The sequence below is a fragment of the Parambassis ranga genome, chromosome 5, assembly GCF_900634625.1.
Source record: "Parambassis ranga chromosome 5, fParRan2.1, whole genome shotgun sequence".
NCBI lineage: Eukaryota > Metazoa > Chordata > Actinopteri > Ambassidae > Parambassis > Parambassis ranga.
In genome coordinates this window covers 25,099,984-25,127,624 of record NC_041026.1, presented here as the reverse complement: position 1 = coordinate 25,127,624, position 27,641 = coordinate 25,099,984, and the positions used below count along the sequence as shown (strand labels likewise).

Sequence of the window (27,641 nt, the reverse complement as noted above, 5' to 3'; positions counted from 1 at the left end):
TGTTTGCAGTAAAAAAATGCTCTATAGAGAGCTCCTAACATCGGATCAAGTGATGTCACAAAGGCAAAGGCAGTTTGGGTCTAAAGCTGGATCCAGACTCCACGAGAACAGAGAACTCCCTCCCCCCTGCCGACGTTACGCCCACAAAATGGCGTCATTTTTCTCTCGGACAGCCCGTTGTGACACATGGCCCGGGCAGAACTTTTTCTCTCAGGGCTGTGCCATGCTGTGATTGGTCGGAATTTATTGTGGGCGTGATGAATGTGGAGAAGCGCAAGGGCTTCAGGTGCAGAACACACAGACAGAAGGAGGAAGTACAACGACGATGGACAGTTTAGATGAGCCTCTGGCAAACAGCTCCTGGAAGGAGAAACACGGCGCACAGAGGAGAGAGTCTGTCCAAAAGGTGGCGATAAAAACTAATCCCAGTATTGATCACGGCGTTACAGTGGCTGGACGTGCACAGTAAACACCGGGAGACGGGATGCATTATTGCAGACAGTCATCCACACGTTCACAGAATTAAACTCACACAGACCAGAGGTCTGCTACAGTCAGCTACACTGATCTTCTATCTATTGTCATGCTGTGCGCCCTCTTCCCTGAACATTATCAGCTCGTTGGGCCAGGTAACCACGGCTGTGCTCACAATTTGGAATACAATTGCATTGTCAACCTTTCGTGTGACGTGCGCTGTGTAGGAGGGCCATATGAGGAGTTCTGCACACACACGTCTCGCGGAGTATGGTACCTCTGTGCCGAAAAGAACTTTTTTTTTACTCTTACCACCCCTGGAGCGAGTTCTCTGTTCTCTGTTCTCTGTTCTCGTGGAGTATGGAACAGCCTTTATACTACAATTTTTGTGAAAGTGAACTCGCACAACCTCTTCAGCCCGCTCCTCATTTCTGTTAGAGGCTAGCAGGTTAAGGCTGCTACTAGCATACTATTCTGAAATAACCACAATTATGTGTGGTTATAAGGGTTCAGATTTTAATAACAGCCTTAGCCCATCCTCACCAGGAAATTGTAATGAGAGATTGGTATTTGTTGTTGTGGCCATCTGGAAAAAGCATGACAATATGCCGTATTTGGAGTTTAGATGACGTGCTGCACTGTCTTTAAGGGTTTATCCATGTGATTGCAGTTACCACATACATCCCTTTTTCAACTTCCTTATACTGTAACGCTCATTGTCCTTCGTATCTAGATTGTACAGCAGCTCAGAGGAATGAAGCAGTGCTCATTTGGTTTACTTTTGGGATACATGACATCATCAATGACATCATCATCAAACAGTTCATAATTTCAGTGGGACTCATTCAGCGACATGAAGAAAAAACACAGTTGTCCTCCAGTCAAACCCAAAGCGGGAACTATTTTGCCTGGCCACACAAGCAGTTGTCACAACTGCCAAATGTACTGGAGACAGTGAAAATACAAATGAGCAGATCAGAGACTGGGCGGAGGAGTCTGTGGTATTAACTTTCTTTAATATTCACGGTAGGAAAGAGCAGATGAATAGTGGCTTAAAGATTAAAAGAGAGAATTTCTACCAGAATAGGAACAAATGATAGAAGCAGTGGAAGGAACAAACAACATGAGGACAGAAAGGAAAGAATGAATTGGAGGAGTAGTAGAAGCAGGACAGAGCCAGGGAGGGGAGGGCAGCAGAGGGACTGAGTGCCACAATAAGTGCCATGTACTATCCACATGTCATGCTCATCAAAGTTTGAATCAATCTATGTGCATTACTCTTTTCTTAGCTGGAACATACAGCACACAGAACAATGTAGGCACACTGTTTTGTCAACATTTGCCTTGTACGTTGCCCAAGCACCCAGAGTGTTGCCATTGTCTCCATGTCAGTTGCAAACCACTTAAAATGCACTCTTTCAAATAACTTCTGTCCTGTGTGACCTGAATGCCAGCACAGAAGCTGAATAAGAATAGCTGTGTCTATTAATAGAACAATTATGATAATGAATCATTGCCAAACACATTTATGATGGCCTACTTTTCACTCATGGCACTGATCACTTCACCATAATGAAAATGAAACTAATCATGCTTTGTTTACTTTTATACCTGCATTCTGTTCTGCCTGATAAATTAACCCACAAGCTCTGATTTCTGGTTTTCCACCTAACGAGTGAATGTTGTTTCTCTGTTTGCATCTAGGTCATACTGTGGGTCTCTGTGATTGATGTTTTATTTCCTTCATGATGCCAAATACTGAGCCGATATTAGTGCATTTTAAGAAAGTAAAGAATGCCACAAGTAAATTTAGGAAGAAATAACAATACCTTAACAACAGTTAAAGTGCTGCCAACAGCATTTATGATACCAGTTTTGTTTGTTATTTTGTCTTTTGAGCTTCAACTGATTTGAATTTGCTTGCTATTTTCTGTCCTTTTTGTGCTTCTGGTCATACGCTACATGTCGCATTGTTTGGATAAGTGTGTTTTCATAGAGCCTGCCTAACCTGTTTGGTCAGGACTGTCTCCATATGTTAAACACGTCTGGATTCAACTACAGAGACTGTACAAAAACTTAAGCAGCTCACGACGACAGATTTTGTGATAAAATGCACACTATCATAAACATATAATTTTTGATGATGCATACAGTAATAGCTGCGCTATGCTCAGTATTGGTAGGTTACCCATGCAGTGTGATATCCAGACTACAGTATGCATGCTTTAATCCAGTTGGTCTTGTTTTGATGCTGCTATGTCATCCGCAGTGACAAGGACTTGTGTGAAAAGGGCTCCAGAGTACATGGGCACTGATCATTATCAGTTTCATGTACATGTACAAGTATTTCTTTGCCTTTAATCTTTGATATCATTAGTAATTAAAATCACTCCCTCCTCCTTTATCCAAGCTGAACTGGAAACCCAGCATATTTCTGATTTTCTTTTCTTTTATTGACAAAAATTCAGTTTTTTGAGCAGATATTTTTGAGATAGACTTTTGAGCCCTGAGGTCACAATAAGATCCTCCTCTTAGTTTGCCAAGCAAACAGAAAGTCAGCATATCTGTCCATGTTTTTACCAACGAGTGCTGCTGTACTTCTTTTTCTTTTTATCTCAGGGAACGGATCACTAAAGTAGACAAAGGGTTTGAATTGCCTTTTCAAGATGTAACTTAAACTGATAATTAGGAAAGGTGTGTGTTGCTTGGTCATTTTTACAGCTGAAGTCTATTTGGACACATTCGCTTGGATCTCTATTTTTTGTGTAAGATCAGCACATAGATATGTTTACTCAACTATCTCTAAGCCTCTGTGGATGTTTTGGATGCCACAGAAACAGAAAACCCAGCACCGATATTGAAGAGGTGTTTGAAACTGGTTCACTAGAGTCTCTTACAGCTGAGAAAGCTGAGAGATTTGAGCAAGAGGAAGACATACTTGTAAAGAACGACACAGAACACCAACAAACTGGATCGAATGAAGATGTCAAGCGAGACAACTCCTCAGCTCCCAGCCAAGAAGCACAAGTCGTCCAAGAAGTCAAGCCCAACATTGTCCTTGTGGAGGGAATTAAATGTAGGTCACAGCTAAAATGCAAGGCCAGGCCTGGGGGATATGTGCGCCCTGGGTGCTCTGTTGCTCTGGGGGAATGCAAGTGTAGGAAATAAACAGATTTTTCACACATGGTTATTTTTAGAAGCTGGTTTGTGGCTGCATGTACAGGCCTGCGCAGCCTCCTTTTTTATTTTTAATGCCATTGTGTCAAAAGAACGATGGCTAATTTTAATTTCATGTGTTTTACTCCGTTGCCAAACGGAGCCCCCTCCTTTACCCCTGCTAGCATTTCTGTCTCCCCACATAATTTAGCGTGGTTGAAGTGATCATAGTTTAACCTCATATTCTTTCATCATATTGTGGAAGCTGTTTCAGTGATGCACGATTAAATAGCGTAGTCACTTTTGTCTTTCTTATAATGTCATTGTATTCCTCAAATCTAATCTTAGTGTCATCCCCTGCCTTCAGAAATGTCAGCAACCTTAGTCTGACTCTATCATACCACTAGAAGGGCAGACACTCCCTTAAAATAGTCTGCCATCAATTAAATATAGATGAGCTGCTTGGGTTTGTCTGCCAGTGAGTGTTAGTTGTGCTTGAAGAGGGGAGAGGTGAGGATCTTCCATATATTAAGTACATTAAAGCAATCCATTTTGTTGTACAGTATTTAACTCACAAGCTCTCTTTCAAGTTCTGTTCGAGTGGTGTGACGTCCAGTGCTTTTATCTGTAATGTATTCCCATAAAGAGGCTGCTGTTTGATTAGTGCAGCTATGGATTTGACCCAGTGAACACAACATACAGTACAAAAAAGGTAATAAATGTCTGTGCTTTTATGTAAAGTCTTAGGCTGAGCTTTTGTGGGGAAACAGTTATAGATTACCTGCATAGATTTGTTATTAGTCATTTTGTTAAGTAACTGACTGGAATAAATAACTATTTGCTATTGATTTTTGCATATGGTATTCAATATGGCGCCTCAGACCATCACATTATTGTCATCATTGTTGTCCTTGAACCAAGCTATGAACCCCGGACCAGCACAGTTCAGTCAGTTCAGTAGGAAGATGACATAAAGGGACACAATTTGATATTGATCCGCTGTAAGCTGAGTGACAGTGTAGACAAACTGGGAAGGCCAAGGTCACAGCAAGGGTCATGACCAATTGCTGTCATTTATTGATTGTGGTTAGAAAGACATCACAGTGTAACTGGATGCTCTCTGTAGTTAAGCTCAATTCTGAGGTTGTGTGTGTGTGTGTGGGGGGGGGGGGGGGGTGTTTTGATTGATATCAAGGTCACAGTGACACCCAGGTGGTGTTATATTTTATAAAAAGATGAAACTTCTGTACAGGTTTAATGATTAAATAATGATGTGGGCCCTATTCGGGCCTAAAAATGTAAATTATCATTTAAAGTTGAATTGATCACTGTTTCCCCATCGGAGTGGAAAAAAGCTGTACATAAGTACATAATGAAGACATTTTTGATTGCATTGAGGTTCTTATTTTGTTTACTTAGTTACCTAGCTTTGGTTTAAGTGTCTGGCTTCATGATACTTTCACAGCATGCAAACACTTAAATAATACAACGCATTGCATCATTTGTACAAGTGTCTTTCCGTGTTCTTTCTTAGGACAGAATTTGGTGTGTGTGTGTGTGTGGGGGGGGGGGGGTGGATACAGTGATCACCATTTTTATTTAACTTTCTGTGATAAAGACTAGATAAAGATAAAGACTAATATTCTTGACATTGTGCCTAAATTCCAACTTTAGAAATAACAGGTATTCTTTGCACCTGTCTACCTGCTCCTCCATCACTTCTCATCACACTCCACAACATCCTTTAATGTTTACATACACACAGTTTAATACATTAATGCAGGGGATGTTGCTGACCCTGCTGTGCATTTAGAGTATGAACATTGAATTGTGTCTACTTCTTTGCCTTGCTCAGGCTTTTAAAAATGATCTGAAAATAATTGTTGCCATCAACACTTTGTTGTGCAGTCTGACCTGAAAAGAGTGCAAACCGAGAGACACTGTGTTGATGTTTGATAAGTCTTAAAACTGAACTGAACATCCTGGTCCATGAAGCAACACACCAACCACTATCCAATATGTCTCTCTCTCTTTTGCTCCTTTTCTTTCCCTGGCTTACTTTGTAATTTTGCCTTGTGGTTAAATACCTTTGGAACATATTTATAGATTAATTTATTTCAGTTCCTTTTTTCGGTTTTTGGTCAGCAGAGCTTGTCAGAGGTGCTGAACTCTGAGTCACTGTCCTGGTAGGGGTCTAATTTGGTCACCATAGGTGGTGCACAGCATAGACAGGACAGTTCTCCCACTGTAGCTGTTATGGTAATGAAGTGTGTGTGTGTTGGAAAGGAGATGGGTGCATAAGCTCCATTAAGTGATTACCCTCCACCCACAGACCCCATTTAGCCCCAGACCATGCCATTTGGTAGCACCTCCTCCCTACTCTGAGTGTTTGTGTGAACATGTGTGGGGGTAACAGCTGCTGATTATGACGTTTCCTTCTGAACGTTATTTATATCATTACAGACCAACAACTGTACACATGCATGTTTTTGCATTCACATACAAGCCAGTAGACCACTCGGTGACTGTTGGTATCTGAGTCAACCTTCGGCTGGATTTGCCCGAGGGAAAAGGTGGCTCACACTTTCTGCCTTGTCTCATCTGTGTGAAGGAACGGACAAGAGGTTAGACAGAGAGAGGGGGATGCTAAAGGTTATGCAGAGCTGTTTAAACATTAAAACCAAAAGGTCATCCTGCACATAAAGCAGTTCACCTTTATCTTTAAGTCATACATGTTTTATTTTCCCACACTCGCACAGTCAGCATGAACACAGATGCTGTGTATAGCCCACTTCTCCTTAAGCAGATCATTTTCTGAGGCTGTTTTATGTTTCAAACAAACTGTATTGAGGTCTATATTTTGCACTGTATACATTAATACTGACATATTTACACAAAACACGTGTATAATGTGTTGTGAACTCCTGCACAATATATTGTAATCTAGATACAATGTTTTGTTGCTTTTAGCTTTTTAATGGCAACAATTTAATTAACATGTTGCTAGAAAACTGTGCAAATTCTTTATTTTGTGTGTGATATATGCATAGATTTGTGTGAGTGAAAAGTAATTACTGTTTGTATTCATCTTGTGTTTTACGTGAAATATAGATTTATTTATAATGAGGTGAGGTTTTTCTCCTGTGGCTATGAACCTTTTTTTGTCTATGCACCTCTACTCCAGTCTTGTAAAGTATTGGCTTATTGGTTTGTCTGCAACAGAGACAGCTAAATGGCATACAATGACAACAGCATGCGTTATAAACAAATGCTCTTAAAACCTGGTAAATATTGGTAGATCCCGCTTGTCAGAAAAGTGGTTATGTCCGGAAACCCCTTATTTGTGACCCATAGGCAGGTCAGAATCATGCAGGATTTGATTCTGTATGAGCTGCCCTCCAGTGGTAGAAAACTGGAAAAAATGATTGCCTTGGCTGAAGAGTACCTTGAAGCACAGTGTTTGACAGAATTGTCACACAGATATACTGCTGTGGCAGCAAAGCTAAAGCAGTTCAAGCTAAATTAAGTCAGGAGCGTGGCGATCAATTTGAAGTTGCCACCATTTCCATATTTACCATATTTGTTGTTCCCATTTCCATCATTTTCATTTCTCTTGTTCAGTGTTCTCCTGCAGCACAGACCATACCTCTGTGGCTCTTGACAATTCTGTCATGAAATTGAAAAGGGGAGATGTGAAGGTGGAGCACATGTAGGGTATTTGTCATCAACAGAGAAAAAAAACATGTAGCTCCCCCACCTGATTGGCTTTCCTGTCCTTACGGGGTTGTTGGGGTTGTTGGCATGATGCAAGAAGAAACATGCTTTGGTCATTTCATGCAGTGTGTTAGTATGCAGTTACAGGTTACCGTAGCCTGCAGGTTGTTGTGAATGTGTGCTTTGACGCAGCTGTTGTGACTATATGACCGCCAATACCTCAGAATTTGTTTCCCTGATAATCTTCCTAAAATGCTAATTAAGTTTTTTATTCTTTCGAGTCTTGATGATGTTTAGATTATGCTAACTTTTAGCTTTAGGAGTCTTCTCATTTAGCATCCAGAAGATCCTGATGCACAACTCTCAACCTGTCTTCCCCTTTCAATCTATTCCACAGCTTGGTCAATGGTGCTTTTGTGGGGAGGTGTATTGAATTAATTAGGCCTATAGCGATAACAGTGTCTCTCCTCTGAGTGTAAGCCAAGGCTCTGCTTTTCTATCCCTTTTGAAACACTGGTCACAATTCCACTTCCTATTTGGTTTTCTGAGAGTAGAGAGTCTAAATGGAGTTGAATCAATGGACACTTTTGTATAGGAAGTGAACTGACAGCTCAGCTTAGGACTCTCTATGGTTGACATTCGGTAAAAGACCTGGTGTCTAGGAAAGAGCGAATATAGACTGTTTGATGATACATTCTGTTGATGTATCCTTATTGACTTTAAATCACTTTTCTCAAGTGTTTGTGGACACTACTTATGAATTTTAACAAGATTTTCTTGCAGCCTATAATGAAGATAGCATATGCTGTTACTGTGACAGCTGGGTGATGGAGCTGACGGATGTCTAGAATATTTCGTGTGGGAGATTCATTGTCTGCAGACATGTGCAACATACCTTCCTCTCTGTGGTTGTGTGAGTGTAAAGCGTGTTCGCTGGAGTTAGGATGTGCACATCTGTGATTTATTACCAGTGTCACTGAACGTGGCTGCAGTGGAACCTCTCCCCGTATTCCCACACATCTATTTTTACCATGTTATTGCTTACCAGCCCACTGGAGACAAAGTGATTGGGAGATAAGATAGATCTAGAGATGGAAAGAAAGGGAAGCCAGCAAAGAAAAAGGGAAAAGGCCTCTGTTGTCACTTAATAGATGACAAAGATATTTTTGCTATGGGTGTTGCAGAGGCTTTTATTTGTATCATATCTTAAGCTACAGATACAATCATTTCATTGTTTTAGTAGGATTCAATAATGCAGAAGCGATACCTTCCAAGAGAACATTAATGGTTCTGAAAATAGTGTAAAAATGTCAAGAAGCAAAGACTTAATGATCGCAAAGAGCAAAGGAAATATATAAAAAAAACATTTTCGTAACATTTATTGTCAGCTGAATCCTCATTGTTATCATCTTAGACCCCGTTCACACTTCAAATCAATCCAGCTAGAGCGGGATTTTGGCTGTATCTGGATATATCCTGCCTATTTTGTTTTTTTCCGAGTGTGAACACTGCGAATCTGGCTATATCCAGCTTGATTTCAATCCACCTCATGGAGGTGGATCTAGCCGGATTGGCTCAAATGTGGCTGAGGTCTGAACGCAAATGCAGATAGCGAATCCGGCTTGCGACATGCTAATTCCGGCTAGCGATGTGCTACTTCCGGTTCACGGGAAGCGACACAGGACAAAAAACCACACGACGCATGCGCACACGCGGTCCTACCGCATCCTGAATGGACTCTGTATATTACGAGGCGCCACCTAGTGGTTTGGAGGACCGCACACAAGCCGGATTGAGTGCGGACACTCTTGTGTGATTTGAAAATAGGTCTGACTGTATCCAGTTTAAAGACTATCCAGATACAATCCTACTCTAGCTGGAATGACTTTCTCCAGTATGTCGGGCCTTACTGTTTCTTCTGCCGTAAAGCTGTTTACCACTGATGGCACACCGGCCACCTGTCAGCAGCCATTAAATGTAAGTGCTAGAATCTCACAGGCTACATTCCAAATCACACACACATTCACACACAGGCGCACATACACCCCCACATATGGTGGGATCTCACAAAGGTGCTACTACAATACCTCACACTCCACCCCAGTGTGAAGGAGCATCACAACAAACAATGGAGATTCTCTCCTTTCAAGAGTCTGCTTTTAGTATAGAGTGAAAAGTTGCTGCTTAAAATATCTTTAAGTTTTACCTGTCAAAACATCAGAATAATAAATGTTACGGTGTCAACAGTATTGCTCTATAACAGTACATGATATGTGTCATTTATATGATCAAATGAATTAAAAATAGTTTTTTTTTTGCTTTTGACTAATAAAATAGAAAAAAGAATAACGCAATATTAACTAGTTTTTTTTAGAATGGCCTTTTTGCTTTGTGTGTTCAACCCATTGTCCCAGACTTAACAGGAGCTGTCACTGTGACCTAAGATTTTTCTTCTGCCAGAAAAGTACCCACCATGGAAAAAAAGTAGAATGACACTCAAAAAAACTCCACCCACAAGTGTCTAAAAATCTAAATAAAAGTGGAGACAAGTTTTCAGGTGTTTTAAAACATATGTGATGTGATGCAAGAAAAAGACTGATTATTAAATAATAATGCAGATGTAATATAATAATAGGTATCATAGCATTCAGCTAACTGCTGTTCTGTCTCTGACTGGTATTCTAGGTACTACCCGTGCCCCACGTGAAGGAGAAGTTCCGGGCGTGGACTACAACTTCCTCACAGTAGGTCAGTTCTTGGAATTAGAGAAGACTGGGACCCTGCTGGAGATCGGAACATATGAAGGTAAAGAAAGTCACAGCTTTGGCAATATAACCTTATTTAACCCAACGTTATCCTTGGGCTTTGCTGACGATAGAAAACAGTCCTTGACTGGCATAGTGTGTATACCTTGGCAGGTTGTGAGCTCACAAAGTGTGTGAATAAAAACCTTCAACATAAAGTTATGAAGGACAGCAATCAACAAATACACCTTAAATCACTTTCAGCACTGTGTCTGACCTTGGATTACAAGGTTCATTTTGGGGTTTGGCATTTTGTTATACTTATGAATTACTGATCTGACACAGAGGATGGGACATTTTGTTGGCATATTGCCAGTTTCAGGGACAGTATCTAGAACTTTAGTGGTGCACAAGATACACAAACATTGCTCCCTTTTTCTTAAAAAAAAAACAAAAAAAAACGTTACGGATGTCAGACACACTTATATCTCCATTTCTCAGTGTGTCATTTAGTAGCATGCTTAATTGAAGTCCTGACAGGTGTGCCTGATTGTATGACAACTATAAGCACATCCCTCCAGCCAGGTCCTAAACTCTCCCACTCATGGTGTATTGCCAGATAGCAGGTCTGAGCCAGTCAGTCTATTGGACAGGTACACCTGCTGGCATAGCAGGGAGGGATGCATGTCCCTCTGCCTCCAGTCAGCACTCAAAACATGCCCGCCCACCACATCTCAGTCAAGTTTCTGATGTCAGTGCCAAAGACTATTCAATATACATTTTGCCTTCGCTTTGGCCACCATTAATGCAGGGATGCTGCCCATTGCAGCATGTTCTCTGCCTGTCTTCAAAAGTGTAGCTTTGCTTATGAAACAAAGTCCCTGCTGACAGACAAAAAGTACTGTCAACAACAACTCCACCATTCAGTCAGATAATGTTTAATTAAGTATCTGCTGTGTCCACTTAGCTTGTTCATTGTTCCATTACGATGGTGACAGCAGGCCCGAAGAAGCAAACAAGGACAGTTGACTTCTGGCTGGCTCACACTTCCTCTTTCCACTCACAGCTGTGTGCAGGAAAACAGGAGCTTAACTTAAATTTGTTTTAGTAGCTTCCAAAAGGCAACTAATTTGTAAACTAATTTGCATGGACACAAAGTGTTGTGGTTTATGACCACAGGATGTGATATAATATCGGTTTGGAGCATCAGTTTCTGTTTCTGACCAAAATGTCTTCATGTTATACTTTGATATGTGACACATATATGATATGTTGATATGATATGATATGTTTCTTTTTTAAGCACTACCTGCCAGGTTTTGGTTCATGAATACTTTTAAAAGACGACACTTCACGCCCATGCTAATTGTAAAAAAAAAAAAAAAAAAGTTTTCTGTTTAATTTCTAGTTTGCCATTGTGTCCTTTAGTGGTATTGTTGCCACCTGGAGTAAAACATTTTTTTAAACATAGATTATATTTAGATGCTTATGCAGACTTATTCTCTCATTTAAGACATTGGCTTTTTATTCTGGGCTTCAGATGGTACAGTCTGTTTATGTCTGCCTGCTTTCTCTTTGGATGAGCATGACTCGGCTTCTGCCTATTTTGTTTTCGCCCCTTTGAAATTATCAGCTAAGCAGAAACGTGGTGCTGGCACTGGAGGACAGTTTGGCTGCAAATTGGTCCGCAAAAAAAATCTTCACACAGTTTTTATGAACTACTTGGAATTAGTGGTTTACTTGAGAGTCTGACTACTATCTACTGGCAGTGTGGAAACCAATGCTTCAGATTTGACTCAACATAACTGAGCATAACTCAGTATAACCTCAGCTTCATTAAGCTGTAGTAGTGTTGGTGTTATTTGAAAAGTATCAAAAAAATAGTCAAGTTTTGTTGAAGTAAATTGTTCAAACTTTATTTGGGCCAAACAAGACAAAAATCCTTTGGAGATTAACATTCTCCCACAGACAAACTCTCCATTTGCATACAAAGGCTATAACTAAACCCCCTCCAACACACACACAAAACCCTTAGACCCCTCCTCCCGTACCCTCCTACTGCTTCTTTTCTATGTCTTTCTAATCTCTCTCCCCTTCCATCTTCCCCCTCTACCCCATTCTTTGTTGCCTAGGTAACTATTATGGGACGCCCAAGCCACCGGTGCAGCCCCCCAGTGGGAAAGTGATTAGCAATAGCAGTAGCGGCGGTGATGCCCCACTGCCAGACGGCCTCAGCAGTAGCCTGCCGGGCTCGCAGCAATCCACTCCCCGACGCACCAAGTCCTACAATGACATGCACAATGCTGAAATAGTGCCTGGAGAGCAGCAGCAGGAGGACGACGAGGACCTCCCTGACATGAACAGCAGCTTTACAGGTACGTGCAGAGAAGGGGTGGAGAATTGATAGGAGGAAAACAGTGATGCATGACTTCACAAGTATAGGTCACAAGTCACTGCAGAAACACAACGGAGGGATTCTAAGACTTCACAGTGAGGCAACGAGGAAATTCTTAAGATTTGATTAGAAAGCACCTTGTAGTGAGGGGTACATGGTTACATGGGCACATTACTGGTTGCCCCTTGAATTTGAAAAGTGTGTTTATTGGTTAAAATTACAATAAGACTAAGCTGCAGGATAGATTTCATGTCATCTGAAATAGGGTTACAGTCGTACATCATCTGCAAAGATTCAGTATTATGAAGCAGTCATCTGACTCGTTTTTAGTTTTTAGGAGCTGCATCCAATATTCAACAGGGCAAAGGACTGCAAATAAGTCCTAATAGAAGTTAAATAAATAAATAAAATAAATATAAGCAAGTACATTAGTACAAGAAAATAAATCTTCTTTACAGTACTCAGGTGAATGTTAGTGTATCGATCAAATATGAAAAGCAGTTTTTGGCCTGTTTACTCCATGTTTCTCTCATTTATGTAAGAAACATATAGCTGTTTTACACATTGTTTTCTGCTTTATAAGGTATATGTTAAAATATAAAATATATATATATATATATATGTGTGTACAAATAGTACATGACGCAAGTACAGTTTTGATTAAATTGTCGTTTTAAAGTTAATATATTGACTTTAAAATGACCCTACATGGTTCTAGACATGTACCTTTTGTACATTAATTAAAGAATTACAGTAACTGAGTATTTAGTTGCTTGGCACTACTGTATTGAAAATGTATCTGAAAACACATTCAAAATATTCTCAGGATAGCGTATGTAGCTGTGAATGTGAAACCTGCCCACTACAGTTGCCTTGTGTTTGTCAGGTTTGTCATGTTTGACAAAATTTGAGGTCTGTATAGCTGTGGTACCAAACGCTCTGCACATTTCTCCTCTTTGGCTGTTTGGTCCAGCTCACATTGTGAGTAGGGAGCAGGAATCCAATAACAAGTGGTCACTCAAGATGGATTTGAACCACACTCTGAAGCCGTGTTAACAGCATTCTGTCTCAATTTGATTTAGACACAATTTTCATTTATTTGGATACAGAATCTCAGCGCCAAGGCTGGCAGCCTGCTCCAAACTAAATTACATTTGGCTTCTTTGCACAGGCAGCATCCAAACTGAACCGTCACACTTGGCACTGATAAACATTTTCAAACAGGTTTTCCACCTTCTCACAATATTGCCTTTAACCAATCAACAGCTGCAGATGTATGTTAACTCCTCCTTGTTTAGCAGGACGTGTGGTTCCTTCAGCTGCTGTAGACACCTTTAACAAACAGAGTTTATAGGCAGCTGTTAGCAGAACCATCTTCGACAGCAGCCTGAGAACATGCTGGCCTCTGTTTAGGTTGGAGTCTAACATTGGAATGCAGTCCTGCTCTCTGTAGCTCCCTCTGACAGAAGAAAGGGGAAGGAGATTCTGAGTGCTGATGGATAAAGAGGGAGGGGAATAGAAGTGGAAAGAAGGTAGCAGGAAATTAAAGAGAAAGTGGGAGTGGTTGAGAAAGAGAGCAAATCTGAAAAGGATTGGACAGCGAGAGAGATGGAAATGGAGAGAGAGGAGCATGGAAGGTTTTATTTTGTCAAGGAGGATAAGCTGTAAAATATGAAGAAGTAGGTGAAAGCACAAAAGAAGAAAGAGGCTGTGAGTGTGCTTTGGTGTGGAGAGGGGCTGCAGTATGCAAGAGCTTCTTTGATTGGTGAGTAAGTGGTTTCTGGGTTTGACTACATCTGCCTGCCTGTATCTTTGCATCCAACAATGCAGAACAGTGCCATCTGCCTGCAAGCTGTGGAGAGTTGATAAACCTCTGTGTTTAAAAGATTTTTTAATGACACCTTAAGTAGTTGGTAGGATATTTTTAGAGGTAGATATTATGTCATTATTCTAAAATGATTATCAACAGGTAGTGCTGCTTATAAAGTGGCTCTGTTCGGGTTGATATCTATATATTAAATCTCGTTTCTTTTTCCTGTTATGTGTTAGTAGGTCAGTAGGCATTGTAAGGAGGTTGACTCAGCCTTAAAGCTGTTTCTGCCATGTGATTTTCCAAGGTGCGACCAAAAGTTGTTTATTTGCCGTCTGTGATTGTGAAAGCTGTAAGGTTGCCAGTCAAGTGTGAAAAAGAGATAACAGGAAGCAAGGTGGTAGCACTTCAGAGGCCAGGTGTGAACTGCCCACTCAGCACTCTTAACTAAAGTGAATGTCTCTGTAGGAAGAAGTTTAGTGTGACTGTGATTTTACTAAAAACTTAGCTGTTCGTCTTCTACGTCTTCAGACTGAGACCTTCTAGTGGATTAGTAAAGTGCACAGGTACAAGAGTTTTCAATAGTGTGGAGAACATTTAGAAGTATGAGAGACAAATGAAACTTCTCGACCTCCTCGCCCTTTTATTTTTATTTACATCAAGGTTTTTTGATCCTCAGCGTGTTAGTAGCTAGAATCTGCACCATTTCATTGGTGTCCTGCTTCGTTCCCAACAAAATTAGACTCATCTCTACCTACTTGAGTAATTGTTTCTGCTGAGGCTGTTTTTTATTTTTACAAAGACCTTTTGTTCCTGGAGGTGTTACTGGTGTCATTCCACTAAAGAACATGCTCCTGTTTGTTTTCCATCACCTCTGCAGGAGACTCAAGTGAATTAGACGAGATTCATCACTCGGTGCGCCCCTTCGCCCCCCGCCAGAGTGAACCGCCCTACGCTGGGACAACCCCCTCACCACCGGCCACCACGGAGAGCACACAGCAGACACACCCTCACCTGAGCCATCCTCCCCCAGAGGACCCACTGGGACCTCTGCCTGACAACTGGGAGATGGCCTACACTGAGGATGGAGAGGTCTACTTTATAGAGTAAGTAACAAAGCATGAATATGTACTGACATGATATTATTAGTAAAGTGTTATTAAGGTAATATCAAATGTTGGTGTGTGTGTTTTTTTATTGTTTTAGTTTGTTGACATTTAAAATCCTGTATTTTTTATATCTTTGAAATGAAATAAAACTTCAGAGTACAGTCACAGGTTTTGTTACACTAGGTTTAATAGGTTTCCTCTGGCCTTTGTCTCCCTGTCTGCAGGATAAGATATTGTCTGTGCTTTGCATTTGTTTCTACAAAAGCATAAAACACACGACGACCTATATTATCTACTATTTGAATTATTGCTCACAGGATTGTGTTCATTCTGCATGATAGATAATTGGAGATTAAATGGTAAGAGATAAACAGACTATTTGCAGACTGGCATTTTACTGTTGTTTCAATTCAACTTTTTAATCTATTTAAAACACTCTGCACTCCTATCAAGCCCGTAATAAGCAGTGTAACCTGAGATTCTGTTGTTCAGGTCCCCTTCAACTATAGCTGCAGTCCATAACAACCAATTATGAAGTAACTTTTTGATTCGTTTGTTTGTTTTTATGAAAACGCTACATTTGATATTCAGCCCTCTTGATTTTCATTTACTCTACTTCAGCCTTCACCAATAACTGACATTACTAACACTATTTTTGTATGTTATGTACATCTAATTTTATAACTTTCAAATCATTTTCCTTTATTCTCCAAGCCTGAAGCTAATTTGTATCTTGTATGCTCCATTTAGCCACAATACAAAGACCACCTCCTGGATAGACCCTCGGTGCCTGGACAAACCTCAGAAACCCCTGGAAGAATGTGAAGATGATGGTATGTCCTTTTGTGAGCATTGAAAATGAAAAATCCAGCGTAAATGTTCCGTCTGTAGCCCTTAGGTGTCAGTGTTGGGTCACAGAAGGTGAGTGGCTTGGCCCTGCTGCTGCATACACCTTCTATAAACTGTTTGTCAGGATACAGAGACCCCACTGTTTCTGTGAACTGCATCATTCTTGTCATCCAGCTTAAATAACTAATACCCTCCCTAACTCAAACTGAAGGGCTCTGTCTGTTCATATATGTTAACTCAAATAGTTCAACACATTGTACAAGAAGTACAAGAAGCATATTTTAAACGTTATTTTATAAGGAGATAAGAACTATGATTTGTGCACTTTTACAAACAACACAATTTCATATTGAAAGAATATTATTATATATAATCACTACATGTTTCTGTCATTTACTCAAATTCTTCATCAGCTCTGTATCAGTATTTCTTCAGACCACACACAGATCCAGTCATTTGAGGAAATCATACCTTGTTATTTTTCCAAACATGGATTGTCACATGGGGTCGATGCTGTGGCTTTGATAAACGCTTTCCCCCCAGTGGCCAGATGTTGTCATTACACCCAGTTAACCTTCTGATGTGTGTCTTCTTCCCTCTCTGCCCCCTTCTTTCACCTGCTGCTGCACCATCCCTCCCACTGAGTAGAAGGGGTTCATACAGAGGAGCTGGATAATGACCTAGGTAAGAATTTCTTGTCTTTTACACTGTCCTGCTGCTACACATGTATAACTTTAAAGCTGTTTTGACACATATTCATCGTTGGAGTTGAACACTGACGTTTAAGAGTTTCAAATGAGTAATGGATGAAAGTGCAGTCACTACAGTGCACATCTACATAATCGCTCATACACCATCACTCATGGCTCATATAGAGTCATTTAACAGTTGGTGAGAGGTGACTATGACTCTAATCATCTAGAACATTATATTAGCAGACACTTGACATTTATCTTGACTACTCGTTGTATGTGGCTTTGATTTTCAACACACTCTGTACGTGTTTGTTGTATGAACACAGTTGTCACCTTACCCACATGCCTTCAGCCAAGCAGACAACACACCACACCACAGCACACACTTCCCCCCCTCCACAAGCCATCATCTCTCTAACATAAGAGGCAAAAGCTGATTCGAAGAAGATTGTTATTATGATGATTTCCTAATGGGTGTCTGTCAGAGCCAGACAGCAACAGGCCCTTTGTTCCTGAAGCCCATCAGCTCACTAACTAGCTTATCAGACACAGCAGTGAGGCCACTTGTGCAGGATAAATGGTGTCTGGAGACAGTGCCTTGCTCTGCTATGCACTGGTAATGAATGATGTCACCCCATTAGAGGTGATATCTGATTAATGATTGTACTAGGCCTTTATGATTAGCACATTTGACATAACCTGGAGGCACGCAAAAATACAGGGATGAAAGGGATTACTACAGATACTCATGAATACACAGTATGGCTTTAGAAAATCAGCCTCTTTTTTGCTTAATTAATCATCAGTTTCAGTTTTACTAAATACAGATTAAAAGCTTTACATCATTAAAGCTGCATCCATCAATATTTTTCTACATTGACAGTAGAGCTATATGTTGTATGCAGGCAGCTGTTTTAGACAAAACGCAATAACTGGAGAAATAGGAACACTATATCCTCATGCAAACTTGGCATCTATCAGGCTTTTTTTATTGGGAGCATCTTTAACAGCTGCCATGTTGAAATTGTCCGATTAGACAAGTCCCCCGTCTGTAAGACAGCCCTCAGCTGTATGAACGTGTTCAATAAGTATTGATCAGCACAATGTAATACAGGTGAGGAAAGAAATGCAATCAACTCCTGTCCTTGAAGGGGGAGCAGACAAATGCATTTTATGTGCACACACACATGCACACATACACACACGGTGCCTCTGTGGCATATGCTTACTCAAGAGAAATCAATCACTGCACTGTATCAAGAGAATGAGATGCAAACAGTTAAACATGTAATTCATCACGCTTGACTCCCACTTGAATACACAATATGTTGTGGAGATGTGGATGTGGGAAGCTGGTGAGAGGAAAACACTGCTTAATGAGTGACAGATTTCTCTGTCTTTGTCTTTCTTGTTTCTTGTGTTCCCACACACTGAAATGTATGCTCTGCTTTAAAGGTGTTTGCAGCACCGTCCTCTCTGCACTCTGTGCACTCTCACTCACTTGGCATATACACGTACACATGCATGCAGGTGCTCCTGCAGGAGCGGAACTAGCACAGTGTGAAATCAAGTGGGTGATTAAAATTTTGCGCGAGGTGAGGCGGGACCGCATTCCATTTAACGTTCCAGTTCAGAACATCTGAATGATAATTCACCATGCCTGCTTTGTGGCTTCACCCTTGCAACAACACTTAGATTGTAACCTTGCAATTCTTCTGTGCTGCTTGTGGTTTTTGTTTGAGCAGTATTTCGCAGGGATAGAAAATATATAATAATCAAAGCTTAAGTTGCTTTATTGTTGCCTCAGGTTTCTCTGAATCAGCCTCACACATCATAGACAGTAGCGTTCTCTCAACCTGACGTCATCCTGCAAGTCGTCCTTGGCAGTTGTTAAAGGGCAGGTTTTTTTTTTAAATAGACTTTGCATCTGTCTGTCACAGTCTCACAAGCTTAATTCAACCAATCAGATCATGTCTCGCTGTCAGAGGATGCCAGAAGTTCTCACATGATGGTGATTGTTGCATGACGGTGCATGATTTAATCTCACATGATCTTGCGGGAATCAAGCAACTCCAACAAAAATGTTTGTCATGTTCAGGGAATTTATGCATTTCCATCCTGATTTTATTTCATCTGCTTTTGACTCCTCTCCAACCAAGTTCCCTCCTTAATAAAAAAACAGGAGAGGCTCTCCAAGTTAGATGATTATAATTTCCATCTCTTTACACACAGGGTGAGGGGAAATTGGCTGAGGCTAATGTTATGTAAAACTTATACATCACAGAAGAGAATTATTGGACAATCTGTGTCTGTAGCCAATTAGAAGCCTCTATCATTATCTATGTGGTGTCCCGCCAATTATCAGTGCTGCTGTAATCAGGCTATAGAATCACTGAATCAGATGGTTCTTTCTGAGATACACTTTCTCTGGCAAAGGGGAAGAGAACTGTAGAAACGCAGGAAGATTGCTCTGTTATAGACAGATAGATAGATATATAGATATATCTTTACCTAATCAGCATCATCATCATCATTTCCTCAATTTTTCTGTAGTGTCAGACTCAGGTCATCTTTTGTGTTTTTTCTCCTATATGACTTCACCTGTCTTCACTTTCTGTCTTTCTTTCCTCTCTCTCACACCTTCTCCACTCTTTTCACCCTCCTCCATGCATCCATCCATGTGTGCCTGGGGGGGTCTTGCTCTGTTCTTATCTGATGTGTGGAAATGTCAGCTGTGTGAGGGGGCAGAGGTGGGGACAGCCAGACAGCCTGTGAAGCTGTGAGTTAGTCTGGCCCTAGAGACTGACTGGCAGGCTGACACAATGCAGAGGCGAAAGGTCTCTACAGGCCTTGCCTGCGATGCCTTGATGTGCTGTCTCACCGTCCATTCCTTTTTGTTACAGAACTTCCACCAGGATGGGAGAGAATAGATGATCCAGTGTATGGGGTCTACTACGTTGAGTAAGTAACATACAATCTGAGGCGGCCTACAGACATGTAGAAGAAAAAAATAAATAGAAGTGCCTCCTGACAGTCTAATAGACTCAGTGTAAATGTAACTGTACATACAGTCCTGCTCTGACATCACAGAAGATTTTTATTTGAGCTTTTCTGTTTTTTTGTTTACTGGAAAAAATGTAGGCCATTTTGTTTGTGTCATTGCCAATGCAGCAAGCATGTTTGTGTGTCGCTGCACTTGTTGTGTGAAGCCCCTGGGCCCTCAGCATTAATACAAATATGTTTCATGGGTTTTTGATGTTGTTCAAAGCAACACCTGGGGGGCTCTCGGCTGTGGCATGTCTGTGTTTTATTTTCCTCTTTGCTGTATAATTTGTTGTTTTCAGGTTTAATTTTGCAGACCTAGTTAAGGAGTTAGGGAACCTCTTAGGCTCTGTGTGCAATCTAAAAGTTGTTTATGGCTTCAGTAAATGAAGCCATTGCCACAAGAAGGATTTATTAGATGTGATGTGTGGGCGTGGTAGTAACGTGCATGTCTCAGAGGGACATATTGATGCATATGTATTGTGTCACTGTGTATTAATCAAAGCTTATCACCATGCCCCCCTCTTTCCTTGACCCTATCTCACTCTTGTCTTCCTTCTCCTCTCTGTCTGTCTTCCCTCACTTCTCATTCCTGCTGATCTGTACTTTTTGTCCTACATTCTGTCTTCTATTCTTACCGTCTATCCTATAATTCATTCCTTCTTTACTGCATTCTTCATTCTTCATCCTCTATCTGCTCTTCTCTCTCTCTCTCTCCCCTGCACCGCCCCACAGTCATATCAACCGGAAGACCCAATATGAGAATCCAGTGCTGGAGGCTAAGAGGCGCAGGCAGCTGGAGCAGCAGCAGCCTCAGCAGCCTCAGCCCCAAAGCCAGCAGCCACCTGAAGGTGAGCGCTACATCCGAGGTTCGTTCACAAGCCCCCACCAAGGGCGTCATTTACTTTCTTTCTATCCATGTGTGCAAATGAGCTGCCTGTGTATTTGTCTGTCTGTGCAAGTGTGACTGTCTGTACCAATTACTGCTACAGTATTGCTTGATGTTGCCTGCTACTACCTTATAATTTGCTAAGTGCCCTCCCATAAAGGCATAACTATTATTTGCAGCTGCAGCACGCAGCCTTTTTCAAGTTAATTTCTGTTTTTCTGCGCTGCCATTGGGTTCTTGTTTGTGGTAATAACTTAAAAGCTTTCTTCCTAGGGGGAACACAGGTAAGTTTGGCTTCTACTGAAAATGATCTGCCTTCTAAAAAGTCTCCCTCCTAATTTTTGCCACTTAATAAAGTTCCAATATTATGTTCAACTTTCAAGAAGACTTCACAAGCATCTGCCAAAGCTCAACCAGCTTCAGGTTGATCCTTCTTTCCTTTCTTACATCTTATCCATTAACAAGGCAGCCAACAGAGAAAATAATTGATTAGGTTGTCCACAAGGGAATTCTCCCATAGCACCCCAGTTTCTTCTCAATCAGCATATTCACCTTTATTACCTGATGACTTTATCCCCATCTCTCCATTTACACAAGGATTCTATCTTTTTTATTCATTGATTCTATCTCACTGTTAGGAATATTAATGAAGATTGCAGCCTGATCTGTGCCATGGCGCTGTAACAGGGTGATAATTCAAAGATGGTGGCTAATATAAAGAAATTATTCTGTTTTTACACTCTAATCTGTATGTAATGCTGTGTGGCCCTGCTTTAAAACACTGAAGTGAAGAAGTGAAGGGTTCACATATTTTCTAAAATTCTGTTTACACACACACATCCCAACAGACACAGCATATGTTGTGCCCTTAGCCCCTGCTTTCTCTCCAAGTAGGACAGCCGTGTACCTGTCTCGACTCCATCTAGAGAATATGTGCCACTTGTTTTTACAGAATGGATCGAGGACTCGACACTGGCAGGTGCCCCGTTGGCCAGTTATGCTGCCAACCACCAGGAGACCTACAGGGACCCTCAGACAGGTCCCACAGTGCCCAATGCAATGGGACAGAAGCGTAAGTTCTCAGCTGCAGAATTAGTCTGTAACCTTGTGAAAACAGGATTATTCATTACTGTTCTGTTTCTTGGCTGTGTTACCCAGAGCGACTTATTATGAGTTCAACAAAATTCAGCTCTTGCAGCATAGTTTGTTTTCCTGCGCTGCTGCCTCAGGCCATGTTTTAGTTTTCATGATGGACTACCAGTTATGCACCAACACTATAAAACTCTCTGTATAGTCATAAGTAAAGTAAAAATCTCATTGAGTATGTGCAGTACAGTAGACTGCATTAAGTACCAGAGAGTCCTGGAGACAATGTTTAGTTTCTTGTGAAGACACATTTAATGCCTGTGTCTACAAACGACAGTTTTATTTTGTATGAGCTCCACCTGTGTGTGTTTGTGGCTTCATGTTGATTCTCATGAATCCTCCTTCCACCATGTTGTTCCATTTGCTGGATCAAATAATGGCCTGATTTCACCCATCATTTAGCAATACACACACCTACAGACATAGTGTCTAGCCGTTACTGTGGGTTTCCTTCTCCTGGTTGCCAGCTCCTTTTATACCAGCCTCCCACTAGCAGCTTGTCTAATTAGCACAGAAATGGCAGAGAATTAACTGCCTCACCCAGTCTCTCTCTCTCTCTCTACTCTCCCTTGCTACTCTGTCGGCCGCCTCCTCCTTTTCCCACATTGATCTCTTTATTTTATTGCTCACATTTGCCATCTCTCTGGCTTTTGTCTTGTCCCTCCCTCCACATTCTGCCTCAGTTCAGTTATTGGTACTGTGCATCTTTCTCTTTCACTCCCTGCCCCACCATCCCTGACTTCTACTGACTGACTTCCCTGGCCCTTGATATTCCTCCAGAGAAAGACGTCATTTGAAATCTCTTTATCTGACTGCCGGCTTTCATGTTTCTCCTGCTTCCTGGGCTGTTCTTACATCTCTGGATCCCTCATGGATAAAGCCGCCATATCAGCTCACAGTTTTGTTACATCTCGCCTGTTCTGAAAATGCTATTCAAAGACATCGGCACGAACACACACTTGCACACATGTACACACTGCAAACCACCAGAAACACAAGGACACAAACTCACTCCACGGGTAATGCATTTTTCATTGAATGCATAAGCTGTAGCACTGCTATAACCTAATGTGGTGCTGCAGGTCACTAAGCACACATTCCTCTGCGGCCCCCTGTCTTTAATGTGCACTCTTCTTCATCCTCTCTTTCATTCCTTCACCTCTGCAACATCGTCTCCTTTTTCATATGTGTGAAGTACATAAAATGATGTGTCAATTTCTGCAGCATGTGGCTTACATTCTGCCTTTTAATAGACAATTAGAGCTCAGTCTGCGCCTGTATTCCACTGTTGCTCGCATTCTCATTTGTGTAGATGGTGAATACCTAGCTGTTTTTCAATTCTCTCAAAGATTTCTTCTCCCTAGCCTTACTGCCAGATAATGAGGTAGCGAAGGCAAGAAAAAAGAAATCAGAAGAACTGGGTTTGGATCACAGCAATTGCTTATGATTATTGTGAGATGTGTTTCATAGAGATTTCTAGTAATTAAACCATCACAAACAGTGGTGAATGATGGCGATGTTCAGTTGTAAGCATGTTTCCCATGCAGCCATCATGTGTATGGATGTCACAGTTATTTGATGTCATAATAAGCTTGAATAATTACACTTTTGTTACCTTAGTCAGCACAGTAGCACTACTATCATTCATAAACAGAGAGATTCCTTATGTGTCCCTTCAGTATGGTGCTCGGACACTGGTTGTTTACTTTTAACCTAATTAGCCAGTCATCCTTTTTTTTATTAATGGGGATGAATCAGATTAGTTATGTCTTTAGTTGCTCCAGGCGTATGCACACTGATGATCTATGTTTGTGTGTTCAGGAGGAAAGCCTTTCTTTACTCGGAACCGATCCGAACTGAAGGGGACTTTCATCAACACCAAACTGAAGAAGAGCCGCCGTGGGTTCGGTTTTACTGTTGTAGGAGGAGATGAACCAGACGAGTTCCTGCAGATAAAGAGCCTGGTTTTGGATGGACCTGCTGCCCTTGATGGCAAAATGGAGACAGGTTGGTATACTTAATGCTTTTTCAGTTTGATTTCTGCAGTTTTGGTGAAGAGATGTTTTGCTTACTGTACAACTTTTTTTTTCTCACACCACAAGGCGATGTGATTGTGAGCGTTAATGACACCTGCGTACTTGGATACACCCATGCCCAAGTTGTGAAGATCTTCCAGTCCATCCCAATCGGCTCCATGGTGAACTTAGAGCTGTGTCGTGGCTACCCACTGCCTTTTGACCCCGACGACCCCAACACCAGCCTGGTTACCTCAGTGGCTATTCTCGACAACAAAGACCCCATCATCGTCAATGGCCAGGAGGCCTCTAACAGCTACGATTCCCCATCCAGTCACAGCAGTCAGAACAACAACAATGGCCCAGCCAACGGCGGGGCACCACTGAATGGCCTCCCACGACCTCACAGCCCCTCTGCAGAGGTGGCTTCTGATACCTCGTCCCAGCTCGGCTACCCTAGTGATGTGGTCACCCTGGCCTCATCCATTGCAACACAGCCAGAGCTCATCACTGTACACATGGAAAAAGGAGACAAAGGCTTCGGCTTTACCATTGCCGACAGTCCCGGCGGTGGAGGGCAGAGAGTGAAGCAGATCGTGGACTACCCACGATGCCGCGGCCTTAGAGAGGGCGACATCATCGTGGAGGTGAACAAGAGAAATGTGCAGAGCATGTCTCACAACCAGGTGGTCGACCTGCTCAGCAAGTGTCCCAAAGGAAGTGAGGTCACCATGCTGGTGCAGAGAGGTGAGTGAGGCCTTATAAATGCTTATTGTGTCTGTAATTTCGTTGTTTATATTGTAACTCCAGAAAGCAGATGGAGATAAGGAGGCTGGAGGGAACAGGTGTCAAGCTTTGTGGCAGCTTCTGATTTATGTGTCCATATGTTAAATCATTGTAGATCAAAACAAACCCCTTCCAGGAGTCGGCTTGATGCTCTTGACAAAAAATAATAGGCTGCTGCCTTACAGGCTGTTTGCCATTCGCAGAGAGCTCTTTTATTGACACACATATTTATTTATTCATGTATATAGAGGGTGGAGGGGGGTATTCTCTTTTTTAGTCGGTCTCACATCTGTTGCATTTGTTCATGAACCACAAGCCTTGTTTATTTGGGTCTTTTTGTGCTGTCCCATTTTAAAGCTTGTTGTCTTCTGGAGGCTTTTCTCTATCTACCTGGCTATCTGTCTTTGAATAAGCTGAGCCCTGTGACATTTATACTTAACATACATTTTCAGTGTTATTTGTTCAGTGCTCATCAGTGGTCATTTGCTGTGAAAACAGTGCTATTGGCGCGTGAATGTGTGTTTTGTCATGGCTCCTGATTGAAAATCACTGTCGTGCAGAAGCACAAAATGGAAACAAAGCAACTGTGAATAGAGGATAAAACTGAAATGATTGAATTTCAGTATTTTCCGTCCAGTCCCCCTCAGACTTGGAGACCTCCAGTCAGTGCTCTAAACGCCCTGTGTGATACAAGTAATTGGACCATTTTCTCTGTCAGACTGTCCCTAGCTTGCTTTGGGGCTTATTAATTCAAGTAACTAAAAGGTTGTGTGTGTGTGTGTGTATACACATGTAGTTTATCACCTCTGTAGGGTTAAGTGCTTGTAACTGTCAAGGGAAATTGGTCGAATGAATGGCAGCCAAACCACATTGTACTTTCTGTCTCTTTCACCACATGTGCTACTCCATCTCGACACACATCTCTATCTTTTTCTCCATTCTGTCACTCTGTCTTTGTCTGGCTTCTCGACACACATCCACACTCTAAAAAGACACACACACAACAATTCCCCTCACCCCCCACCGGCTTTGGTTAATGAGTAGCAGTTCCTCATCATGCTAGTATACACAAGCTCATAAAGTGATACAGCCTCATCATGGTAGCAGCTTAATAGGCTGTCAATACAACAGAAGGCAGTTTAGCTGGGCTTCTGTAAATGCACCAAGAGGGACAGACGTGGCTCTGATAGCAGGAATGCTGAGTGAAAAATGATAGAGTAGGGCATCAAAAATCTTTTTTTTAATTGTTGTAAAATCCATAGACAGTCATGTTGACACAGGTATGAAATGTGGATTCTGTCTTGAAATTTAAGACTATCCAAAGAATGTTCACTTTAATTCCATTGTATCATTTCTTTTTCTGTCTCTGTCAGTCAATTTATAATCTTTGGAAGAAAATAATACCTATCTAAGTGCAGATCTACTGGAGTTAATGGTGACATTGTCAGATTTCTTTAGCCCTATCTGACAAACCATCTAAACTATAGATATTTTCTGTCTTTGACATAAAACAGCAATGCTTGAGAAGCTGGAACAAGTGCACATTGATGTTTCTGCTCGATAAAAGACTATAAGTCCCCATGAAATTTAATCTAATGTTTATGATATCTCATGCACAGTACTAGTAAAATGTGTTTTCAGATATATGTGGCCCTTCACTCCCCCTGCATCTCTCCTTCATCAGCATCGCTGACATGTTTTACATCTCAGTTTAGATAAGTTTTGCCTCACTGCAGAAATTATGGTCTTCTTTCTCTGTTTGGTCCCATTTTTAAAGGCGTTATAGTGGCAAGAACCATGGCTGTTTGTCACGTAAAGCAAGTAAACCAAACATGTTTGCATACTTGCATGTTTTTACAGAAAACATGCAAGTATGCAAAAACAATGATTAATTTTATATTGATTAACTCATCAACTTAGTGTCCCTTTGTGTCACTACCAGATATAATGACCTATGCAGTGTAACACACAAATCAGACTGATTTTGAATGTTTTCTTAACATTAAATTATTTAAAGAGAAGAAACCAACCAGCGTTACCTTTTCACCTTTAAAACTTATTAACCTGGTGTTTTGTTTCCTCCCACTGAATTCCCACATCCTTTTAGAATCTTAATGTTAAATGGGGAATCAGTTTAAGTCACATATTTTCTTACTTGCAACACCCACAGATAATCATCTGCATGCCATGTGTGTTTTCCACACAAAGCCACACTCAGGAGAACATCAACTGAGGTCCTAGTCACGGTGCCTTAATTACTCTCCCGCTCATACTGCCGTCACTGCTGTCTCACTCTGGATCACTCCACCAGTCGCAGCAAAGCACACTGGCCTCTAATTGGGGTTCTGATGTCAGCTTTGCTTATAATACACATACATCTTTTTCCCTCTTGTGCTCTCTCTTAATCACTGTCCTTCAATCCGTCACAAATTTCTACTGCAAGCACTGCAGGCCATGTATGCACATGCATTTAGAGTCGCCATCAAACATAAACAGTCGTGCATCCAATTATAGATTAGAGGCAGAAAGACCCCTATTTGGTCTTAATTGGTAGAGATCCTCCACCCTACCTCCAACCCCAATTTCTCTTTTTCCTTACCCACAGCCAGAAACCAATCCCTGAGGACCAGCATGTGAAGAAACGCACTCATTAAGGCTGCTTCGTGCAGTCTGCACCCTTGCCCCTTCCCCTGCTCTTTTTCTCACCATGAGAGAGCATTATGCACAAGTCAGCTCATGTGAAAACGTGTGTTTTCATTCCACAGGTTTTTTTTACTCAATGTCTGTGAACTGCTTTAGTCTTCTTTGTCTGCATGC

The 27,641-nt window shown here is 41.4% G+C and overlaps 1 protein-coding gene across 6 annotated transcripts in view; it reads left to right on the top strand.

Annotated features, from left to right (window-relative positions):
- Positions 1-27,641, top strand: part of magi1b (membrane associated guanylate kinase, WW and PDZ domain containing 1b) — a 111,517-nt gene that overhangs the window by 57,467 nt on the left and 26,409 nt on the right. For 5 of the 6 annotated variants that reach the window (XM_028404919.1, XM_028404918.1, XM_028404915.1 and 2 more), the window contains exons 3-12: positions 10,030-10,149; positions 12,221-12,463; positions 15,174-15,399; positions 16,153-16,235; positions 16,900-16,935; positions 19,850-19,907; positions 20,724-20,857; positions 21,830-21,949; positions 23,845-24,030; positions 24,126-24,785. In XM_028404919.1, the coding sequence (XP_028260720.1) occupies positions 10,030-10,149; positions 12,221-12,463; positions 15,174-15,399; positions 16,153-16,235; positions 16,900-16,935; positions 19,850-19,907; positions 20,724-20,857; positions 21,830-21,949; positions 23,845-24,030; positions 24,126-24,785 (1,866 nt within the window). The remainder of the gene's footprint in view (positions 1-10,029; positions 10,150-12,220; positions 12,464-15,173; positions 15,400-16,152; positions 16,236-16,899; positions 16,936-19,849; positions 19,908-20,723; positions 20,858-21,829; positions 21,950-23,844; positions 24,031-24,125; positions 24,786-27,641) is intronic. The other variant, XM_028404917.1, reaches the window with a different exon arrangement.